General features: G+C 37.7%; 1 protein-coding gene across 2 annotated transcripts in view; it reads right to left on the bottom strand.

Moving 5' to 3' along the window:
• SEC24B (SEC24 homolog B, COPII coat complex component) overlaps positions 1-21,269 on the bottom strand; it is a 46,800-nt gene that overhangs the window by 15,831 nt on the left and 9,700 nt on the right. Inside the window, exons 3-10 of one of the 2 annotated variants that reach the window (XM_061355193.1) lie at positions 15,283-15,468; positions 10,819-10,923; positions 6,039-6,119; positions 5,123-5,301; positions 3,600-3,784; positions 2,347-2,449; positions 1,359-1,485; positions 595-704 (exon numbers count right to left, since the gene is read on the bottom strand). In XM_061355193.1, the coding sequence (XP_061211177.1) occupies positions 595-704; positions 1,359-1,485; positions 2,347-2,449; positions 3,600-3,784; positions 5,123-5,301; positions 6,039-6,119; positions 10,819-10,923; positions 15,283-15,468 (1,076 nt within the window). The remainder of the gene's footprint in view (positions 1-594; positions 705-1,358; positions 1,486-2,346; positions 2,450-3,599; positions 3,785-5,122; positions 5,302-6,038; positions 6,120-10,818; positions 10,924-15,282; positions 15,469-21,269) is intronic. The other variant, XM_061355194.1, reaches the window with a different exon arrangement.

The following is a 21,269-nucleotide window of genomic DNA, read 5'->3' as shown; positions in this document are numbered from 1 at the left end:
CAATTAAATGGAATTAAAATATTCTACCTACATACTTCTCCCAACCATGTAACAAGCTGTATTTATTCATAGTCAAATGTCTTGGCCACAGTACTTAGATTCAAAGACAAGAAATCTATTTCTGCTGTTATCAATGTCATTATGAAGAGGGCCTTTTCTCAGGCCTTGTTTATCTTTCTTGGAGACAAGACTACCATCACAGTAATTGCAGATTGACTCTTAGTTAGAATAATTTCTACCATAATTATCAACAAAAAATTTGAACCCAACTTAATTCCCTCGTTATTCCACTGGTCTTTCAAAATGGCTTCAAAATGATGGAGAAACCCAAAACCCACACTGCATCAAACTCAAATCAGGATAATGCTACATTAAAGTACACTGGACAACTACATGCATTGCAATTGCATCTAACTATCCACATTTACTAAAACTCAAAATAAGCATTTTAACTATTATATGGTGCTAAGAGGACCTTCACAGGAAAATTAACACACACCACTGGAGCATTAAGCAGCACTAATTGCAAATGCATTTATATTAACATGCATTATTAATAATTGGTGTTGAAGCTACCATGAAAACTTTTTTTACCATATAGTCTGAGGAAGCAATGAATTCCACTGTAGAATTTTGGACCTCTGGCCGTTTGTGAGGTTCTCCATAGGATCGGGTCAGAGGATTATACATAAATTCTTCAGGAACTATAAACAACAAAAAAATTTGGGTTTATTTTTCCAAGAAAGTTTATATATATCTGTCAGCAAATAAAAAGTATTATGGCAGCCAAAGGAAAGGGAAACTAACGCAGACATTTCAACTACCACTAACAACAGAAAAAGACTTGCATTAAGGGTACAAAAAGCAAAGGAACTTTTCAAGTATCTAAAGTAACAGCGTAGTTAACAAAAGGCGGCCTATTTCAAACAACAGTATCTCCCCAGCTTTAAAACACCAGTGCAAATAGAGCATTTCACAATAACAACAAGCTTCAGCTTCTACTGTTTCTCATAACCTCTGGCCTGGATCACAGACAGTAGCAGCTGTCATCATGTTTCCATTTGTATGTTGCAACAACAGTCAATGGAGTATATTGATTCTATTATAATCAGAATAATATGATTACATTTTCTCTGTCCCCAAGAAAACTGCAAAACAACCTTTTGCTTCAGAAAATGCACAGAACATTTGACTTATGATCCAGAGCTTTTTTTTAAAAAAAAAACAAAACAAAACCCACCTAAGGAACGCTGTCATTTTAATTTACATTTTAATCTAAAGCATCCCATGGAATGATATAATGCAAATACTTGAAAGAGGTTTTATTAATGCAGGCTTCTCTTGCTACAAAGACTCACCATCATTAACTCTATAGCACAGATTGCATTTCCACCTCCTTTGATCAATGAAAGAAACAAAAGGGTTGATATACGTCCTGCAGGATCTGCATCTCACTATTGTACTTGATGTTATTACTGGTAATTGCTAAAAGGAAACAATGAAAAACTGTAACAAAGATACACAATACATTTTATAGAAAACATTTTTGTGCAGTACTGTGCATAATAAAAAATTCCTAAGACCAGATATTCTATCATCTTTCCTTTTATCTTTTTTAGCTCATTTTCTTAGAGTAATTATGATGTTCATTAAAAAAACCCTTCCCTTTAAAATCCAGAGAAATAATATTTATTATCTTAATCCAATCACATAAATGAAAAGTTGAAACGAGATCTTTAATGAAATTACTTTAAATTACACAGTTACAATGACACAGCCACTATAGTAACAGGAATAATGAAAGACAGGACAACTTTGCGTGATTAAATATGACAGAGAGCAAACCTTACACTAAGAGCACACATCCTATGAAAAGAAGTTATACCAGACAGTTATTTACCTTTTCACATAAATACAAACAAATTAAATGGAAAGAGGCTGCTTAACACTTATGAATGACCTTGCATTGTGTTTACCTTCTATTGACAGCGATTATCATGGCAGTAACACATTCAACATAAGTAGGTGTTTCCAAGAGGGCACTGTAAATACCTTTGAGAGGTATGACAGTTCTGAGCCCAACACAGAGTAGTAATTCAGAGCTTCAGAGAACCACTGGCAAACAAGGATTTCCAAGAATAAGGAAAAAATTTTGAGGGACTTGTCCAAAGCTTTTCCCTCATGAATTAAAATGAGGTAGCAAATCAAGGTTCTTTTTTTCTCCTCTTCCTAAGCCCCAAACAACTTAGGCCTTACAGGTCAGTACATTTTATTGTCTGAACAAAAATAAGACAAATGTGTGTATTAAGTACATACATTAAAAAAAGAAAAAGTAAGCTACTATACCGTTAGGTCTCTGAAGGGATGTAGCAACAAACCTAAAGGAAGTTTAGCTTTGTTTAACAAAGCCTGTGTCTGCGGAATATTTGTCAATGTACATCGAAATGAACTGAAAAGAAAAACATTATGTTGAAAACAGAATTTTAAAAGATGTTTAAAACATTGTCTTAACACCTGATCTTAAAGAATTCTGAAATCTAAGAAATCCCATACTATAAAGCTGATTTAATAAATAAAAACTAATGCATCAAAGAGATTAAGAAAAAGCCTTCTAAGGAAATGAAACAAAAATATACTCCCCTGTTCCCCAGTTTAGTAGCTCAACAATGAAGGTATATCAAAACTTAAAGAGGTAATACTAATTTAGGTACAATGCTCCATGTAAAATGCTGTATTTTTTAATAATTATAAAGAGGTTTTTAGGGGGATGAAGGAACTAAAGAAGGAACACAGTATTTGCTAGTTCTCAAAAAGTAATCTTGATAAAACAGTACAGAAGGATCTCAAGTACCGAGAAAGTAACAGTATTTTCTTTTGCTTAAAGTGGAAGGTGAGCTTAAAAGATAAAAAAAGTCACTAAAAAATCCCAATGCACAAATAGTGCTGTCCAAAGTGTTCCACACATTAGAATCATTTTGAGACCCCCCATTTTCTGATTGCTGTTTTCTTATGGGACATGCATTGCCACTAGGGTAGTAAGCTGAGATAGTGTGGGACAATGAATAAAATTTATTTTGTCATTAGAATTAAGATTTTTTAGGGACAGCAGTTTCCCTTGTATTTAGCTGCACCTGAGTTGGGACAGTAAAAAGTACTGCTTAATGTTACCAGGAATTGAAAGGATAATTGTAATCAGGATTACAATTATCACAATAAAATGTGTTCAGAGTTTATTCAGTGTCCTTAGACATGATCATTATAATTTTCTGGAAAAAAGTCCTATGCAATGTTATAAAAATATTCTATGAGATGTACTGCATGACAATAAGGAGTTTATTAATAGATTTTTTTCTTAACATGGATAAAACAAAGCAAAGATTAAGCAGATTTGATGTTGTAATAAGTGAGCCCAACTCAATGCATTCTGATGACAGCACGATTTCAACCTTTATATAGGGATGTAGAGGATAAACTTATTTTCAAGTGAGTTGTATTAGGTCATTACAAAGATTTAAAGTCAGGAATCAGTTTAGACTTTTTTGACACTACACATAATTATCAGTCACTGGAAAATGCTGTTCTAGACACAGTACACTTACTCTGGACTGCAGTTTAACTTCCTAAGATCAGAATTCAAGTTAGGCACAGGGGCTGGAACTGAAGATACAGGCAAAATATTTCTATCTTGTGTGAGGTTTACTGGTCTCAAGCTTTCTGGTTGCTGACTATGCTGTAAACTTAACCCTCCTATGGAAGAGGACAGCTGGTTCACACCTGGATATTGCTGAAAAAAAGTGAGAGCATTGAAAATGGGTAAACACAGAGTCATGTTTAAATAACAACCTTAAGTCTTCCTGTAATCCCAATTCTTCCAAACATGTATTAAAAAAAAAAATACAGCAGTAATTAGTAATATACCCAAACAAGAGAAGAGTTTTATGGTAGAAATTAAAAAAAATGCTAAGACAAAATTGGCATAACAGCCAAATGAGTATCACTGGACAAAATTCAAATTCATGATACAAATCAACACTGGAGGTCACACATAAAAAAACTTCAAGCTTCCCAGGCATAAGAAAACAAGTTACTACAAGGCTGACGGTACCCCCCTCTCTCCCCAAAAGGTTACAGTGTAACTTTTCCAACCTACAAAAACTTAAAAATACATTTATTTTTAAATTAAAACCAAAACACTATAAAAGAGGAGAAAAGGTTAGGTTAAGTTGGAATGCACGCTTGAGGTCTGGCAGTCCAACGCCCAGCTCAAGCAAGGCTAACTTCAAAGTTAGATCATGTTGCTCATAGTCTTGTCCAGCTGAGTTTCAAAAATATCTAAGGATTGGTGACTTCACAGCACAATCTGTTCCCCACTCCTATTCTGAAGAATTTTCCTTTATAGGTCCAACCAGAATTCCATTTGCTGCAACCAGTAATTATTGGGTTTTGCTCTTTTATTTTGTACTCCTGAAAAGAGCCTAACTTCTCTGCCCTCCTTCTGCATCCGTGTTTTGCCTCAGTATCTGCCTCTTCGTCTGATGTCACTGCTCTTAGGTGAGTCATATGTGCATCAGGAGCCAGGTGATTGTAATTGAGTGCTTGTTCCTCTCTTTACCAGGAAAAAGAACAGATGCAGGCAACCAGCTGTACCACACACCCAGCACAGGCTCTGCAGAGCTCTTTCCTCTGGATCCTATGTCTTGCTTGTAAGGTGATTTAATGCTTGAGATCATAGCCCATAGTGGCGCTCTAATCAAACATGTTTTTGCTGATGAAGTACTTCATTGTGTTTCTTCATGGTTTCCTATCAAGAAACTACAGCTGTTTGAAACCCCAAACATTAAAATTGTGGATGCTGGTAATAAGTGGTGAAGCAAAATTGTTAAGCGTAACTTTTTGGAGATATACTTAAAATTTTAATTCAAAAGCATTCTAATAAGAAGTTAGGATCCAGAACTATGATATCAATATTACACTTAACATTTATTGTCTCAGAAATTATAAAAAATAAAATACGGACACATGCAAAAAAAAAAAAAAAAGAAATAAAAATTACATATCCTGTAGAAAACACTTTTCCCATGCAGTTACTTCATGAAGTAACTTTTAAATTAAAAATACAAACCTGTGTATAGTGCTGAAAGCCAGGATGGTGCCCTGGATTACTGGGCTGCACAGGAGTAGGTGCTGCATTTTGGTAGCCAGGCTGCAGTGTTGGATATCCATAACCAAAAGGCTTAGAAGCTTTAGGTGTTTGTGGGGCTGACGAAGCAGGAACTGGGCTGCTGGTCACAGAACGTGTCTCTGGAAGAGCCAAAAAAAAAAAAAAAAAAAGGAAGAGCAAAACCCACAGGTATTGAATTTTTCTGAAGTATTACTACTTCTTTTGTAATTTAAATGTCGTCCTAAATGCTTAACCAACAAAACTTCCATTTTAAGTTTTTCCATTATCTATTAAGTTGTGTATCTGCACTGACTAAATAAATAATCCGTTACTGCAATTAAGCTGTTAAAGAGGGTATACATGGGAAGATGATCATAGACCCAGGCAGCTATTAACAAAAACAAAAATATCAATCAAATCAACAGATTGAACAAATTTAACTCTGATGCTATTATTCTTTATGCCTTCAGGATATCCTGATATCCTTGATGTTTCAAAACTTCAATGGCATATCAACTATTACCAGTTACTAATGTCAACACAACCAGGCACATAGTATAACCTAGAGAAAGACGCCTGCTTTCACATGGAGCATAATTTCAGCATTACCCTCAATTTTGCAATAGAAAGGATGACTTATGACGCAGGGAAGTTTTATCAAATGGTTACTTCAACTTCAATGTAAAAACTGTGAAGAGTGATTAAAAAAAGTCAGGTATGATCTCTCTGCTGATTGCCCCCACGCTGTTCATAAGCATTTCCTTCCACCTACTTGTTAATTAACAATAAGCAGCACTCAGAATAGAAAATCATAAACAGTAAATATGTAAGTCTCTAAAGAAAAATTTTCATAATGAGCATGTAATAAACTGCTTACCTGGATAGCCACCTCCTTCCAGGGCATCATAATTGTTCAGAACAGGAGAGGCACTGCTTGTAGTAGAGGAACTGTCAATTGCTGGGGTGGGGAAATATTTTAAAGTTAGGTGCTTCAGAAATAGCAAATTTTTGAGAAATAAAGAGACAGATTTTTTTCCTAAAAACGCTGTTAAGAAACCATCAAGAAAGATCCTGGGAAAAAACAGCACTTCAGCCCTATAACTTGACAGCTGTTACTACTGCAAAGAGGAGGGGGAGGAAGAGAAACAATCGATGTGATACTAAAACAAGCAAGCAAGCAAGTAAGCAAGCACATGCCCAAGAAATAGTAAGAGAGAGATCAATGGGAAAAGGACAAAAACAATGAAAAGAGTTGTTTCTTGAGATAAAAAATATTTTCTAATAAACTGTCTAGGCTACATCAACTGAAGCCTTGCACAGCATTTTTAAAACAATCTCTATCCTGACTTCCTTTGTAAGTGCAACCAACAGAAGATTCCTATCATCTTCAGAGTATGCACCATCCCTACCTTCTAGCAAAACTGGCAAGCACATAATGCTTTCCTCCTTTCTGTACTGCTGTAATTCAGAGCTTGTTTTGTTTTCAGTGTAAAGCTTCTGTTTTCCATAGAACTTGGTAAGAGGTCCCAGAATATTACTTTTGGTAGAGGAAAAAGTAACTATGTAAAAAGTAACCATGTAAAAGTAAGTAACAAGTAAATAAGTTAACCAGCCAAAAGTAAAAAAGCACATCGGTACATAAATGATTGGTAATACCAAAGAAGACACCTAATGCTTTATTTTCAGTTCACTATATGCATACAACTAGCATGCCTTACTGTCAAAATATTGCAAGCAAAAATATATTTAAAAACATTTCTTCAAGTGTGACCACATACATTTGCCAAAAAAAAAAGGCCAAAGACATTAAAACACCCCAAGCCATGAAGTGCCACAAAAAAGGAGTATATTTAAGATTTCAGAAAAGACAATTATATATATAACTTTTGTGACAGAACACACTTAGAAGAGATTTACTGATACTGTTCTACTCAGAAGGATCAACTGTGACCACACATCCTACTGTGAAGCTGAAAGTATATATAGGGGAGAAATTCAGTGGGGGAACATGAGAGATTTGATCCCACTTTAACTGAGATTTCCAAATTAAGAGATTCCTGCATATGGAAATGTAAAGCATCTCTGACACCTCGGACACACACTGATAACATAGCGACATCATGACTGTATAGATTATTTTTGAGCATTTTGCCTTTAAAGCATTCAGCTAGAAATAGAAAACTACTCCAAAAAACCCAGACCACTAACAATGCATTTTATTTTAAATATATTAACATTGCAAAAGTAACACAATGTTAGTTTTTAGATTGTTATTCACTGTAATTTTCCCTTTCTTGACCTTGAAGTTTATAAAAGAACATAACTGCAAGCTTTATTTTCCTATCAAATTTAATCATTCCTTCTATTCTAGAAGCTTAAGGAAATAGGATTTGCTATTTTTATCCTAAGCAGAAACACAGCTTGTAAAGGTTTGGGAAGTCCTAGTACACAAAAGCCAAAATACACTTTTATTATTTAAAGAAGATCAAGATTTAAGAATTTTCAGGAAGTACTTTTTTTTTGTCTGACCAGAAGCTGGTTCTGCATTTCAAAAGACATACCAAGCTTTCTGATTTCACCACTATATCACTCTTTACAGAGTTTTTTTCCCCCATAGTAAATTGCATTCATAAACTCACATCCACCTATAATTTGACATGAGTTTGCTCTTTTCACTAGGAAGACATTAATGATAGTGATTTGCAAAGAAGAAATATTACAGAATTCCCAAGCTCTGCCAGAAAAGTTAATAGAAACCAATTTGACAAATATATGAAAGAATGTATTTTTAAAGCATGCTGTAAGTAAAAATAATGCAAATTAGTCCTACTTCTACTACTACTACTACAAAAAAAAAATCTATGCATCATTTCTGACATACAGAAAAGTTCCAGTCAGAAGGTATAAACTCAGATATTTTGAAACACAGTCTGTCTAATTAAAATAAGAAAGTGAATCCTATTTCTGAATTGTCTCACATACTGACTGAAGACCTGTCACTTCAAGTCTTGGCTTATAAAGAACTTTCAGATTTTGTAAGATATTCTTGAAAACTGTCAGATCTATAAGAATTACAATGTGTCCTATTCTACTTTCCGCTGGAAAACAAGTAGTTGACCCAAAAACCAGCAAGAGTTCTACAGCTTCCTGCAGACCAAACACAGCTTCAAACTCTACACTGGTCACATGTGTCATGGGGAGCTCACAGATGCTCCAACAATAAAAAAACCAAGATCTTCTACAAAATCAAAGAACAGTTTTCCTATGCTTAAACTAAGCTACAACAGCTGTAAAAGTTTATTTTAGCATAATAAGGACCAGACAAGAACATATTAGGAAGACAGAAAAAATGTTTTGTTAAGAATATTAGGAAACACTGCTTAGACAAAAATAATACTTAGAACATACTTTTACAGTTATGTAGTTATTTACCAATATGAATTTTGCTTTCAGAGTTTTCAAGAACTCATTGGCAACATAGTTAAAGACCTAACTGGTAAGAGTGATAAAAAAGTAAGAAGCTACACAAACACAAGCAAACAGATGTCCAACACCTATTCTTCATAAAAACAGTAGCAAAGCATGAGCTAGAAACCTGTCTACAAAATGTAGTTAGGATGTGTATTAACTTCAGTGACAGGGCATAAAAACAGGATGCTTACTGATCAGGTAGCCTACATACTGAACTTGTGTGTTCTTTCACTCTTTCACATAAGATACATTTAAATACAATGATAGCTCAAAGGTTACAGGTTTTACCAAAGTACAGGACTTGAGAAAGATGGGAGGGAGTATGAAAACGTTGGTAGGTTTCGGAAACAAAGTAAGGAGGCAAAGGTTGAAATTGCTAAAAAAAACACAACCAACCAAAACCAAAACCAAACCCCAAACCCAAAACGCCTGACATTTATTTTGAGAGAAACCTTTGCATGGGATTAGGCAAAAAAATCAGTAAGTAGTTCTGCAATAGAAAAACCACCAAAAGCCAGAATGCTCTCCTGTCTTTTTCACACTACTCTTTAGAAAGCAGAATTCAAACAGCAGCTGTACCACAACAACCAAAGCAAATTTTATATCCCAAAGTAGGATTGTTTTCTAGCTGTTATAGTTTAATTAGACTCATTAGGAAAATTAGGAAAAAAAGAAAATTACAAAGTATCCTTAGATTTAAAAAGTGGAGTTATTCTAGAGTTCCTATCCAGAATTCAATACTAATATGACACCTGTTGAAAGATCGTGTTACCACACTAAGGAAGAAACTAAATCAATTACCTAAAATAGCCCAAATTACTAAGGATATGCAAACTATCCTAATACCTTTGCTCCCCTAGGATGGGGGTAATAGTATCACTGACATTGATACTACTGCACCCTCCAAATATTGTCTTTCTCTAGCTAGGACAGTAAGTGTCTTTGGCTGAAAATGCCTTCCTCCAAGGAAAAACGACAACAGCAACTATTTCCTTCTAATGTTCTAATTATTCAATGTAACAGTTCAATTCATATTATCCAAACTGATAACATGAATCCACCACACTACTTTTAATTATGACTTGGATGTCATCCCTGTTTTGCTCCATTCTTCATGATATCATGTGCATTAAGCTATTTTCACAGTACTCTAGTTTTATAATTATTTAAATGCAACTCAGAATTATATGGCACTGCTTTTTTTTTGTGCCTAGCTACAATATGAATTATAAGCTTAAAGTAAAAGTTACAAAAGTTTGCTATCCCTAAACTGCACACAAAAATTGGAATATCATATCAGCACAAGGTACATGCAATTGCAAATACTTCCATCTGTCAACACAGGTAGGTGTCTAATGTTTAATCTCAAGAAGCTTTTTACAGTGTTACCATGCATATACAGATTTTAAAGGCTTTTCTTTAAGTCAGAAGAAAATGTTTGCATTCAAGAAACTAAGGTGGTGAGAAACAAACTCAAAGCCAGACCATTCTGACAAAATACAGGCAGAATCCTTGCAACCATGAACGTAGTATTTCAATGAATCAGGACAAACTGCTTCTTAAAAAACTAAAAAAAAAAAAAAAAAAAAAAAAGAAAATTTAAAAAAGTAAGCAAAAGTTCTTAAGTTCCCTACAGAACATAGAGGTTAAAACTGAACCTATATGCTTGACAACAGAGACATACCTCAAGAGAAAAAAAAAAAAGCAGCACAGATTAATTTACTGTCTTAAAAATCACACTTATTATCTTTTTATATTTACTTTACTATCTTAATTGTAAGAGTTCCCTATGTGTAAGATGAGAAACAGGTAAATACAAACTAGTATCTAGTTGCTTAACATAAGCAATTACCAGTCTAAGTTATAGAGCTAGTTACTTTCAGAGTTTAAAACCTACTGCAAATCAAAACATCAAAAATAAGGGAGACTTGCAAGTTGTGACTATTACTTTTTTAGCTATATAAACCATCTGATATTAATATGAGAAAAGACAACCACCTGCTGACTACTACTGAACTCCTTATTGTTACTACACTAAAAACAGCTGAGAAATTTCTAGTTAACTCGATATATGACGTGTCAGAGTGACGTTTTATCTTAATGGAAAAATGTTTCAGGGGATGGAAACATGGAACATGACTTGAGTAGGAAGAGAACAAGATAACTGGTGTAAAGCTAAAGCCAACCTGCTTCCTCATCCTCCTCATCCTCTTCCTCATCATCTGAACTTGATGACAAGGGAGCTGGTGCAGAGCTAGCTTGATTATTAACATATCCACCATACTGCATGCCTGTGAAGTGGAAAGCATAAACATAAGAATCAGACAGACAGGAAAGATGAGAAATGAAGTCACAAATCACTGCATTAAAAGCAAGAGAAATTAGCCGTCCTAGAGAAAATCCCAACATGCAAAAAGTTAAATCTACAACCCTAGACTATAGAGCTATAGCTCATATATGAACTATATTAGCAATACAACAAAAGCAGTTTTTAGTGGGCTAGTTTAGCAAAGTATTAGTACCAGAGAAAACTTTATATACATATATGTGTGTATGTGCATGTATATCAGGAAGTTAACACACAGACTTTTTATATATGTATTTAATATCAGTTTGTCCACTGAAATACTTTCAGAAGTTAATACCTAGAAATAAATTAAATCCCTCCTAGACAAATTTTTGTTGTGCTATGAAAACATTAATATTGAACTTTTGCTTGGCACATCTGTCCCTTTTAAGATAAGAATAATTCATGCTGGAATTCTGAACAGTGTCAAAAATCAATGAAACATACTGCTGCTGCAATATGCAACAGTACAAATGTACCTCTGCAACAGATTCAGTGAAATTTAACATGGGTAAATCCGAAAACTTGGTTAGTCTTATTTTTAAGTTAATTCCTAAATTCAGGCTCACAGACCCATATTTAAGCACCTAAACACATTATTCACTTTAGAGATCTGGTGACAATGCAACAATTGTTAACACTGTTACCTCCAAATAATAATCTATAAGGTTTTTTGTCATTTGGGGTTTTTTAGTTGCTTGACTGTTTTTTTTTAATAATATCTACCTGAACATGTGAACAATACACAAAAGCAACACATACATACAGTATTTTAAAACAGAGTAAAGCATGCAGCAATGGCTTAGAACTGATTTTCTGCATTACTCATTATTGATGCAATTTCAGCACCTCCAAGAAATCTTAAGTTTTTCTTGTCACAAGGTACGGTTAGCAAGGATTTTAAATGGTCTGTAGTCATATTTAAATACATGCAAATGACTATTGCTTCTCTTAGCAATCCAATGGATTGCTATAACAAGAAAATATCCTAACTCTTCAAAGCTCTTCAAAATCGTTCAGACTTTTGAAAACTTAGAATTTTTTTCCCCCCCTGTGCACTGTGGCACCATGAGTGTACTTTATTTTAACATTATAAAGCACTATGGAAGGGCCGTATGTTATGCATAATCTGAAAACATCACAGTGATAATCTCCCATCCACAACTCATACCAACTCTACCAACTTGTATTTTACTTAAAATACAGGCTAAAAATGCTGATAGTTTAATGGATTCTTAAAAAGGTTTAAGCAAATGGACCCAAGAGGACCACTTCAATTTCACTTCTGAAAAAAATAACAGTATGTAGGTGAAGAATACCTATTCAAACAGTGTGAAAAAAAAGAAAAAGGAGCAAAACCATATCACAATACTCTTCAGAAGCTGAACTTTCATACAGAAGTTAGTGAGACTGACATGATTACATTTACTCTAGTGCATTAATACTCATTCGATTCCAATCAAGTTTCTCCACGAGTAGTCACAATGATAAACACACAAAAAAAATAAAGCCAAGTGCGACCTAGGAGGTACAATGCTTCAGTTTCTTTACAGGGCTAAAACACAGGACCAACTCAAGTGATTCATAGTCCCATCTTTTATGAAAGCTATTGGATGCACTTCATAAGAGTTTTTTAAAAAAACCCAAACCCAATATTCTCTGTGCAAAACCAGACTACGGCCAAGGAGGCTATGTCTTTTCTCAGGCCTGGGAGAGCTACGGGGGAAAAAGACAGAACAACTGCATTATTGTGGAGGAAAACAAAACAACTTAAAATAATTAACATGCAAGTAAAAGGGAAAAAAAGTCAGGATGATAAGAAGAAACACATTTTAACACAGAAAGCCAAAGTAAAAGAAGATGGGCATAGTGAGAGAGTGCAAAGACAGACCTCTAACAAATACCATGTACACAAATAGGAGAAGAAAGAAGAATCTAGCTGCAAAGGGCATGCCAATGCAAAAATTCCAAGCATGGGCAGATGAGACAGGACTGAATTAGTTATTTTACTAATATTACTTTGGAGTCTTTGGAATGCTTTTTGGAAGAGAAAAAAACCCCAAAACAACCAACCCAACTTCTACGAAAACTCCCACTTTTCCAGTCACTGGTCACACACATAACAGATGCACATATTCAGAAAGAATACAGGAAATTAAAAAATATGCTGGTGACGCAGAAGTTTAGGAATCATGGACTACGTCACTATGAATCCTCTGACTGGTTTGACTTGTAACATCCTCACGAGTTTGCATAATTATTTATTTTCACTGCCAGCAGTACTACAAATTTCTGGCTTTAGGATACTCCTTGAGCTGTGCTAGCACTACTGTCCAGCCACAAAAAACCTGAGAACTGATCTGACTGAAAAATAACCTAGTTTAAAAGTCGTTCTCAGCTGGAGATGCATCCCATTCTGGTTCACCGCCAAGCAATGCCACCAGTAGGCGATCATGGGGAGAAAGCAACTGAAGGACAGAAATGGGTGGCTGAAGACAGCAGTTCCAAGTGCCACCACGTGCCTAACTATTTCTTTTGAGACAACTCAGTTCTGCTTAGTTTCTTATATAGGGTTACTAATAATGTGAAAATCTCCCACCCTTAGAAGTGCAAAAGCTTACTTTGAAACCATTATTTGAGTGAATTACTTCAAGGTCTGGCTTAAAATGTAACCATGTACTTAAATTGTCACAGATTTCTTGCACTGGAAACTTAGATACAGCTACCAATGTACCTGTAATATAATAACCTACTGTGTTTTACAGATCCTAGAAATATAGGTGGAAGGACACAAGAGGATAATCTGAGCTAAGAACTCATTTACCTATGAAATAAACTATTTATTTAGGTATACTTCATACCATGAAAGACTTACAAAACATACATTTTACGCGGCTTAAATTTCATAATGGAGCCAAACTGAAAATTAAATAAGCACATGCAAAAATAAACTATATTCAGAAGATCTTTAACTGGCTCTCCACCCACAACACACATATATTCAATGCATTTATCATGCTATTAAGATCTTTAATATTATAAACAGTAGTCCTTACAAAAACAAATCCTACTTCATTCTTAAACTCTAAAACTCCTGACAACTTATCTTTATATTCCTCACACAGGTACAGAGCTGGTTTTAAAGTGTGCTCATACACACAGTGCATTATTATTCACTTATATGGAAGTATTTGAATTCAGTGCATTTGGTAGTGACCACAGTGATTTTTATTTAATGTACTAAGTATTCACACATTATATAGGAATCACTGCAAGAACATATGTATTGTACATCAAGGCAAGCACAGTTAAACAGCTAAAATAACCATGTTTCTAATGAGAAAAAGTATGTAATTTCTTTGGAAGATGAAGCAACAGTTTTTCCTAAGAAGCACATCTACCGTATAAATTCTACCTCATACCAAAGTCAAGTATGAAACTGTCCACTGCCAAGCATAGTTTCAAAAACTGAGTTATCATTTTCCTCAAAATGTCACACTGTACACAGGACTTTACAGCAATGAAGAATTATCTTTTTGCCTTTAAGATATGCAGAACTGATTCACAGACAAACTGTTTTTTCCACATTCTCCAATCCACCACGAAAAGAAGGAAACTGAGGAAAAGGGGAAATTTAAATGTTTTTTTGTCAGAGGATTTCTAAATTTAAGAATAAAAACCCATACTGTGACAGGCACACGCCACACTTTTGACAACTATTTTTGAACACTGAATGTATCCAACTGCTTGTGAAAAAATTAATGCCTACTTCCTCACACACCAAATAAGAATTTAAAATTCTGAAATAACCAAGAGAAAACACAGCCTCCCCAGCCCCTAAAAAACCAACCAAACAAACCAGCACAGTACATTAGCTATAGAATACTAAATACAGATACGTATAACAGTCAAGACACAAATCAAACCATAAGGGCAGAATTCGCATGGCTGAAGACTCAACTGATTCTTTTGTTACTTTTAAAACTTTCCTCCAGTAAGTTGAAATAGCGAGCAGCTTTTTAGAAGAATGACGGAACTAAAAGAAGAGGTTCTGAGGAAGAGACGTGTAAGACCAACAAGACAAAAAAGCTAAAGGAGACATGTGACCAAATGAAAGCAAACAGAAAAGCTAAGAGAAACTAAAACCAAGGTGGTATACAACAAGAAGACTAAGGGAGCATGAAGAGATGCAAAAGATGTACTCCAGTCATACAAACACAGAAAAGCAGCAATAAAGGTTCCAAGGTGTGCATGTGGAAGAGAGCAGAAATCTATACTGTAACTTCCCATTCCCTTTTAGTACCTTCCTGAAGGCCCGGCTCTGGTGACTGGGTAACAGAGGGCGAAGACTGTGGCTTCGAAGAAAGGCTTGGAGCAGGGGTTCTTACTGGTGAGATCACAGGAGAGGAAACAGATGTTCCAGCCCCAGGCCTGGTGAACAGAATGCTCTGGCTCACAGAATGCACAGGCTGTGAAGAATCAACGCCACCTTGAAGACAACAGCAGAAAGCAGGAATGCTTTGAATCTGCACAATTACACAATAAAAGCAATCACATTTATTTCACAGCAACTACAAAAATTATACAATACTTCAAACAAGTTTATACAAAAAAGTTGAGGTTTTTTTTATTAAATATGTTAAAACTCCACTAAAATGAACAAACTGCTCTGACAGCTAACTGCAAAAAAGGAAAGCATGATATAGTAAGATCAAGATTAAGCAAAAGCTAAACTGATCTATTTTTGACTGATCTTCGTAACTCCACATCACAAATTCATAGAATCCTAGAATAGTTAGGGTTGGAAAGGACCTTAAGATCATCAAGTTCCAACCCCCCTGCCATGGGCAGGGACACCTTGCTCTAAACCATATCACCCAAGGCCTCATCCAACCTGGCCATGAACACTGCCAGCAATGCAGCATTCACAACCTCCTTGGGCAACCCATTCCACTGCCTCACCACCCTAACAGGAAAGAATTTCCTTATATCCAATCTAAACTTCCCCTGTTTTAAGTTTTAACCTGTTACCCCTTGTCCTGTCACTACAGTCCCTAATGAAGAGTCCATCCCCAGCATCCCTCTAGGCCCCCTTCAGAGACTGGAAGGCTGCTATGAGGTCTCCACGCAGCCTTCTCTTCTCCAGGCTGAACAGCCCCAGCTTTCTCAGCCGATCTTCATATGCAAGGTGATCCAGTCCCCTGATCATTCTTGTGGCCCTCCTCTAGACTTGTTCCAACAGATCCATGTCCTTTTTATGTTCAGGACACCAGAACTGTACACAATACTCCAAGTGAGGTCTCACGAGAGCAGAATAAAGGGGCAGGATCACCCCCTTCGACCTGCTGGTCACACTCCTTTTGATGCAGCCCAGGATACGGTTGGCTTTCTGGGCTGCAAGCGCACACTGCTGGCTCATGTTCATTTTCTCATCGACCAGCACCCCCGAGTCCTTCTCCTTGGGCTGCTCTGAATCTCTTCTCTGCCCAGCCTGTAGCTGTGTCTGAGATTGCTCCAACCCAGGTGTAGGACCTTGCACTTGGCATGGTTAAACTTCATGAGATTGGCATCAGCCCACCTCACAAGCATGTCAAGGTCCCTCTGGATGGCATTCCTTCCCTCCAGCATATCAACTGAACCACACAGCTTGGTGTCATCGGCAAACTTGCTGAGGGCGCATTCAATCCCACTGTCCATGTCAGTGGCAAAGATGTTAAACAAGACCGGTCCCAACACCGATCCCTGAGGGACACCACTCGTTACTGGTCTCCAGCCGGACACTGAGCCATTGACCACAACTCTTTGTGTGTGGCCATCCAGCCAGTTCTTTATCCACCAAGTGGTCCATCCATCAAATTGATGTCTCTCCAATTTAGAGACAAGAATGTCGTGTGGGACAGTGTCGAACGCTTTACACAAGTCCAGGTAGATGACATCAACTGCTCTACCCCTGTCCATCAGTTCTGTTGCCCCATCATAGAAGGCCACCAAATTGGTCAGGCAGGATTTCCCCTTGGTGAAGCCATGCTGGCTGTCACCAATCACCTTGTTGTTTTTCATGTGCCCTAGCATGCCTTCCAGGAGGATCTGCTCCAAGATTTTGCCAGGCACAGAGGTGAGACTGACTGGTCTGTAATTACCCGGGTCATCCATTTTCCCCCTCTTGAAAATGGGGGTTATATTTCCCTTTTTCCAGTCGTCGGGAACTTCACCTGACTGCTATGATTTTTCAAATATGGTGGCCAGCTGCTTAGCAACTTCATTTGCCAGCTCCTTCAGGACCCGAGGATGGATTTCATCAGGACCCATGGACTTGTGCACGTTCAGATTTTTAAGATGGTCTTGAACCAGTTCCTCTCCTACAGTGGGCCCAGGGTCTTCATTCTCACAGTCCCTGTGTCTGCCTTCCAAGACTTGGGTGGTGTGGTCAGAGCCTTTGCTAGAGAAGACCGAGGCAAAGAAGTCATTCAGAACCTCAGCCTTCTCCAAATCCTGTGTAGCTAGGTCACCTGAGAGCTTCCTGAGGGGGCCTACATTCTCCCTAATCTGTTTTTTATTTGCTGTGTACCTGTAGAATCCCTTCCTGTTATCCTTAATATCCCTAGCCAAGTTGAATTCTAACTGGGCCTTAGCTTTCCTAACCTGGTCCCTAGCTTCCCGGGCAATATCCTTGTACTCTTCCCAGGCCACCTGTCCTTGCTTCCACTTTCTATAAAACTCTTTTTTCATTTGAATCTTCCTCAGGAGCATCTTATCCATCCAAGGAGGTCTCTTGGCCCTCCTGCTGCACTTTCTTCTGGTTGGGATGCAACACTCGTGAGCTTGTAGCAGGTGATCCTTGAAGACCAACCAAGAGTCTTGAGCTCCCCTGCCTTCTAGGGCTATATCCCATGGAACCTTACTAAGCAGGTTCCTGAGGAGGCCAAAGTCTGCTCTTTTGAAGTCTAGGGCAGTGAGCTTGCTGCACTCTCTTCTCACTGTCCTAAGGATCTCAAATTCAACCATCTCGTGGTCGCTGCATCCAAGGCTGCCCTGCAGTGCCACATTTCCAATGAGCCCTTCCCTGTTGGTGAGCACAAGGTCAAGCATGGCACCTCTCCTTGTAGGTTCCTCTATTACTTGCAGAAGGAAGTTGTCTTCCACACAATCGAGGAACCTCCTGGATTGCTTGTGCTGGGCCGTACCGTCATTCCAACAGATTTCAGGGTGGTTGAAGTCACCCATGAGAACAAGGGCCTGTGACCGTGAGGCTTTTCCTATCTGCCTATAGAGTGCTTCATCCGCAGACTTCTCTTGATCAGGTGGTCTATAACAGATCCCCACAGTAATGTCTCCCATCACTGTTTTCCCTTTAACCCTGACCCACAAACTCTCTGTTAACTGATCACCTGTCCCCAGGCAGAGTTCCATACTCTCCAGCCTATCCCTAACATAAAGGGCAAGTCCCCCTCCACGCCTGCCAGGCCTGTCTTTTCTAAAGAGTCTGTAACCTTCCATTCCACCACTCCAGTCATAGGAGCCATCCCACCATGTTTCTGTGATGCCTATAATATCATAGTCCCGTAGACGAGCACACATCTCTAATTCCTCGTTTGTTCCCCGTGCTATGGGCATTTGTATAGAGGCATCTGAGCCGAGCTCCAAATGAAGCCGGCTCATTGGCTGGAGCAGCCGGAATATCTCTGCATTGCTCCGAGCATTTATTATAGGTGCTGGCAACTGACTGGGAGTGTTGGGATGGAGTGATGCCCCCCCTCCCCCAACACATCTAGTTTAAAGCCTCCTTGACCAGTCTGGCAAGCCTCCTACCAAAACTGCTCTTCCCCTTCTTTACCGGACCAGTTCCACCAGCCCCCGCTAGACGTGGCCTACAAACTTGGGTCCCATGTTCAAGACACCCAAACCCCTGACTGTGACACCACCCTTTTAACCATTTATTAACCTGGTAATCCTCCTAGCTTTTTTTAGGTCCTCCCCTGTATCCTGGAGAATAGACGAAAAGACAATCTGAGCTTCAGAGCCCTTAACCACCTCTCCCAGGGCTCTGTAGTCCTTCTTTATGTTCCCCAGGCTACTATTATCTATACCCCTAGCACCCACATGTATCACCAGAAGTGGGTAATAGTCCGTGGGGCTTACCAGAGCAGGCAGCCTCTCTGCTCATCCCTGATCCGTGCCCCTGGTAGGCAACACACCTCCCTTGAGACCAGGTCAGGCCGACAGACGAGTGCTTCTGTCCCTTTCAAAGTAGAATCCCCTACTGTTACGACCCACCGCTTTTTCCTGGCAGCACCAGTAGAAATCTTCTTTATTAGTGCATCAGCAGGCTGCTTCTGGTGCAAGTGCGTTTCCTCATGAGCCTCCTCATGAGCTGCTATTCCTCTTGAGCTGCTATAGCCCTCCTGGTCTTCCACACCCCCCCCCAACATAATGTGCAATTTCTACCTTAAGATTTACCACCTCCCTGCAGTTAGGAAGATAGGATGCTGTTGAAAGACAAACTTTCTGTATCTCAGCTACAGTCCTTCCTCTTTTTCCAACCATGCCTATATTAGCAGATTTACAGGGTTATAACCTACATTCCTATGGAACTGGGGCAGCAAGGACTTTAAATCCTGATCTGACATAAGGGGAAGTATGTGAATGAGATCAAGAAATTAAAGCGTCTCCTGCTCAAGCAGGATGGTGGACTAGGAAGCAAAGAAACCCCAACCTATACCCACAGAAGGAATTCTCTATCTCCCCCTTCTCAGGGATGAGTCCACTACAGTTTAGGCATCCTGGCTGACACCCAAGAAAAATTCACCAAGAAAAATCAGAGTGCACCAACTTCAGTTGAAATAAGCTGAAAAAAAAAAAAACCAAACCCCAAACCCACTAAGGAAAGCTACTGAGCTAGAAAGACAAAAAGCCTAAATAATACAAAGTGTGTTATTTGCACAGCACAACACCATTTCTGGACATACCTATACCAACACTGTTCTGCTGAAATATAGAATTTAAGACTAGAAGAGGGTGTTTTTGCTGGATGAAGCTAGTTTAAACCAGCAAGCAGAAATATATTTCTTTTCTACTTTATTTACACTCCCTAAAGCAAAGAAAATTATACTCACTGGCTGCTATTTATCAAAAAAAGTCAACTTCCAGCAAAAGATTCCTCTTCAAATGAATTTCTGTTCTTCTTCAGAAATCTCAACAAGCTTCACTGAAAGTACATCAGTGATTCTAGACAGTGGCTGCTGAAGTTTCTGAAGTAGATTTTTGTTGCAGTTCTATGCTCTTAGTACACGACATACAGCAGCTCAGGGCTTTGATCTTAATAGTTTCAGCATTTTGGGGGCTTTCTAAGCCCCTACACAAATCATTTTCTTTAAAAATCAATTGTAAGCCCAAGGCTTAAAGCTTCTCTGATTCAAGTAGAAAACAATTCAGAAATCACCAAACTTCTGAAAAGTTCATGCCAGTCTAGATTTCTTAAGTCCTGATTAAACATAGATTTTATTAAAAACATGGCATTCTTCTACAGAAAGAACACTTCATTTTCATCACAGAGAGCTTTCCATGTTCACTGACTGCACGAAACTGCTGTTGAAAAATACATTAAGACAGCATCCTGAACTACAGTATTTGTAAGATTTGCTTATTTATAATTTGAGGGTTGTAAGGGGTCTTCTTTCACAGCACAGCAGCAATAGCACGAAACTGTCTTATTGGCACTCTGACTAATAGTAGTACACTGTATCAAAATTTCTTTACATGGAACACTCACAGAAAGTGCTCTTAGGAATTACAGTAAATTTTCTTTCTTCCCCTAAGCACTTTTGCTATAAACTATATACAGAAAAGACTGAAACAGTTTTCCATCATTTTCTTCCTGGAGAACAGTGGGGAGGATTAAATATTCAGAAAAATTAGTTTCTACAAAGCACTCCTAATTTCTTTAAATTCCTTGTGTGTTGGACTCAGACACTTTCTAAGGGCATACATGAGCAGGCAAACAATTTTCAAGATCCAATTCCTTTTCTGAAAGGCTGCAAACAATTAGAATACTATACAGGAAATTACTCCATCTGAGAACAAGACAACTGCACTGGAAATTTCAAAAGCGTAACAGTGTTGCAATAAGTAAATAAGCCAAAGACTTTAAAAAAAGTCAGATATTATAGGATGCAGTCCATTTAGCCCCAGACTTCAAAACTGGTGCCTTTAGAATTTAATAATAAAACAGCCTGGCTCTTCCTTCAGCCTACTACTGGCTGCTATCTTTATTTGCTCCTTCACAGTCAGTAA

The sequence above is a fragment of the Neopsephotus bourkii genome, unplaced genomic scaffold, assembly GCF_033783945.1.
Source record: "Neopsephotus bourkii isolate Nb327-2 ecotype Australia unplaced genomic scaffold, CSIRO-AGI_Nbou_v1 NB_787, whole genome shotgun sequence".
NCBI classification, from domain to species: domain Eukaryota; kingdom Metazoa; phylum Chordata; class Aves; order Psittaciformes; family Psittacidae; genus Neopsephotus; species Neopsephotus bourkii.
This window is presented reverse-complemented; position numbering and strand designations above follow the sequence as displayed.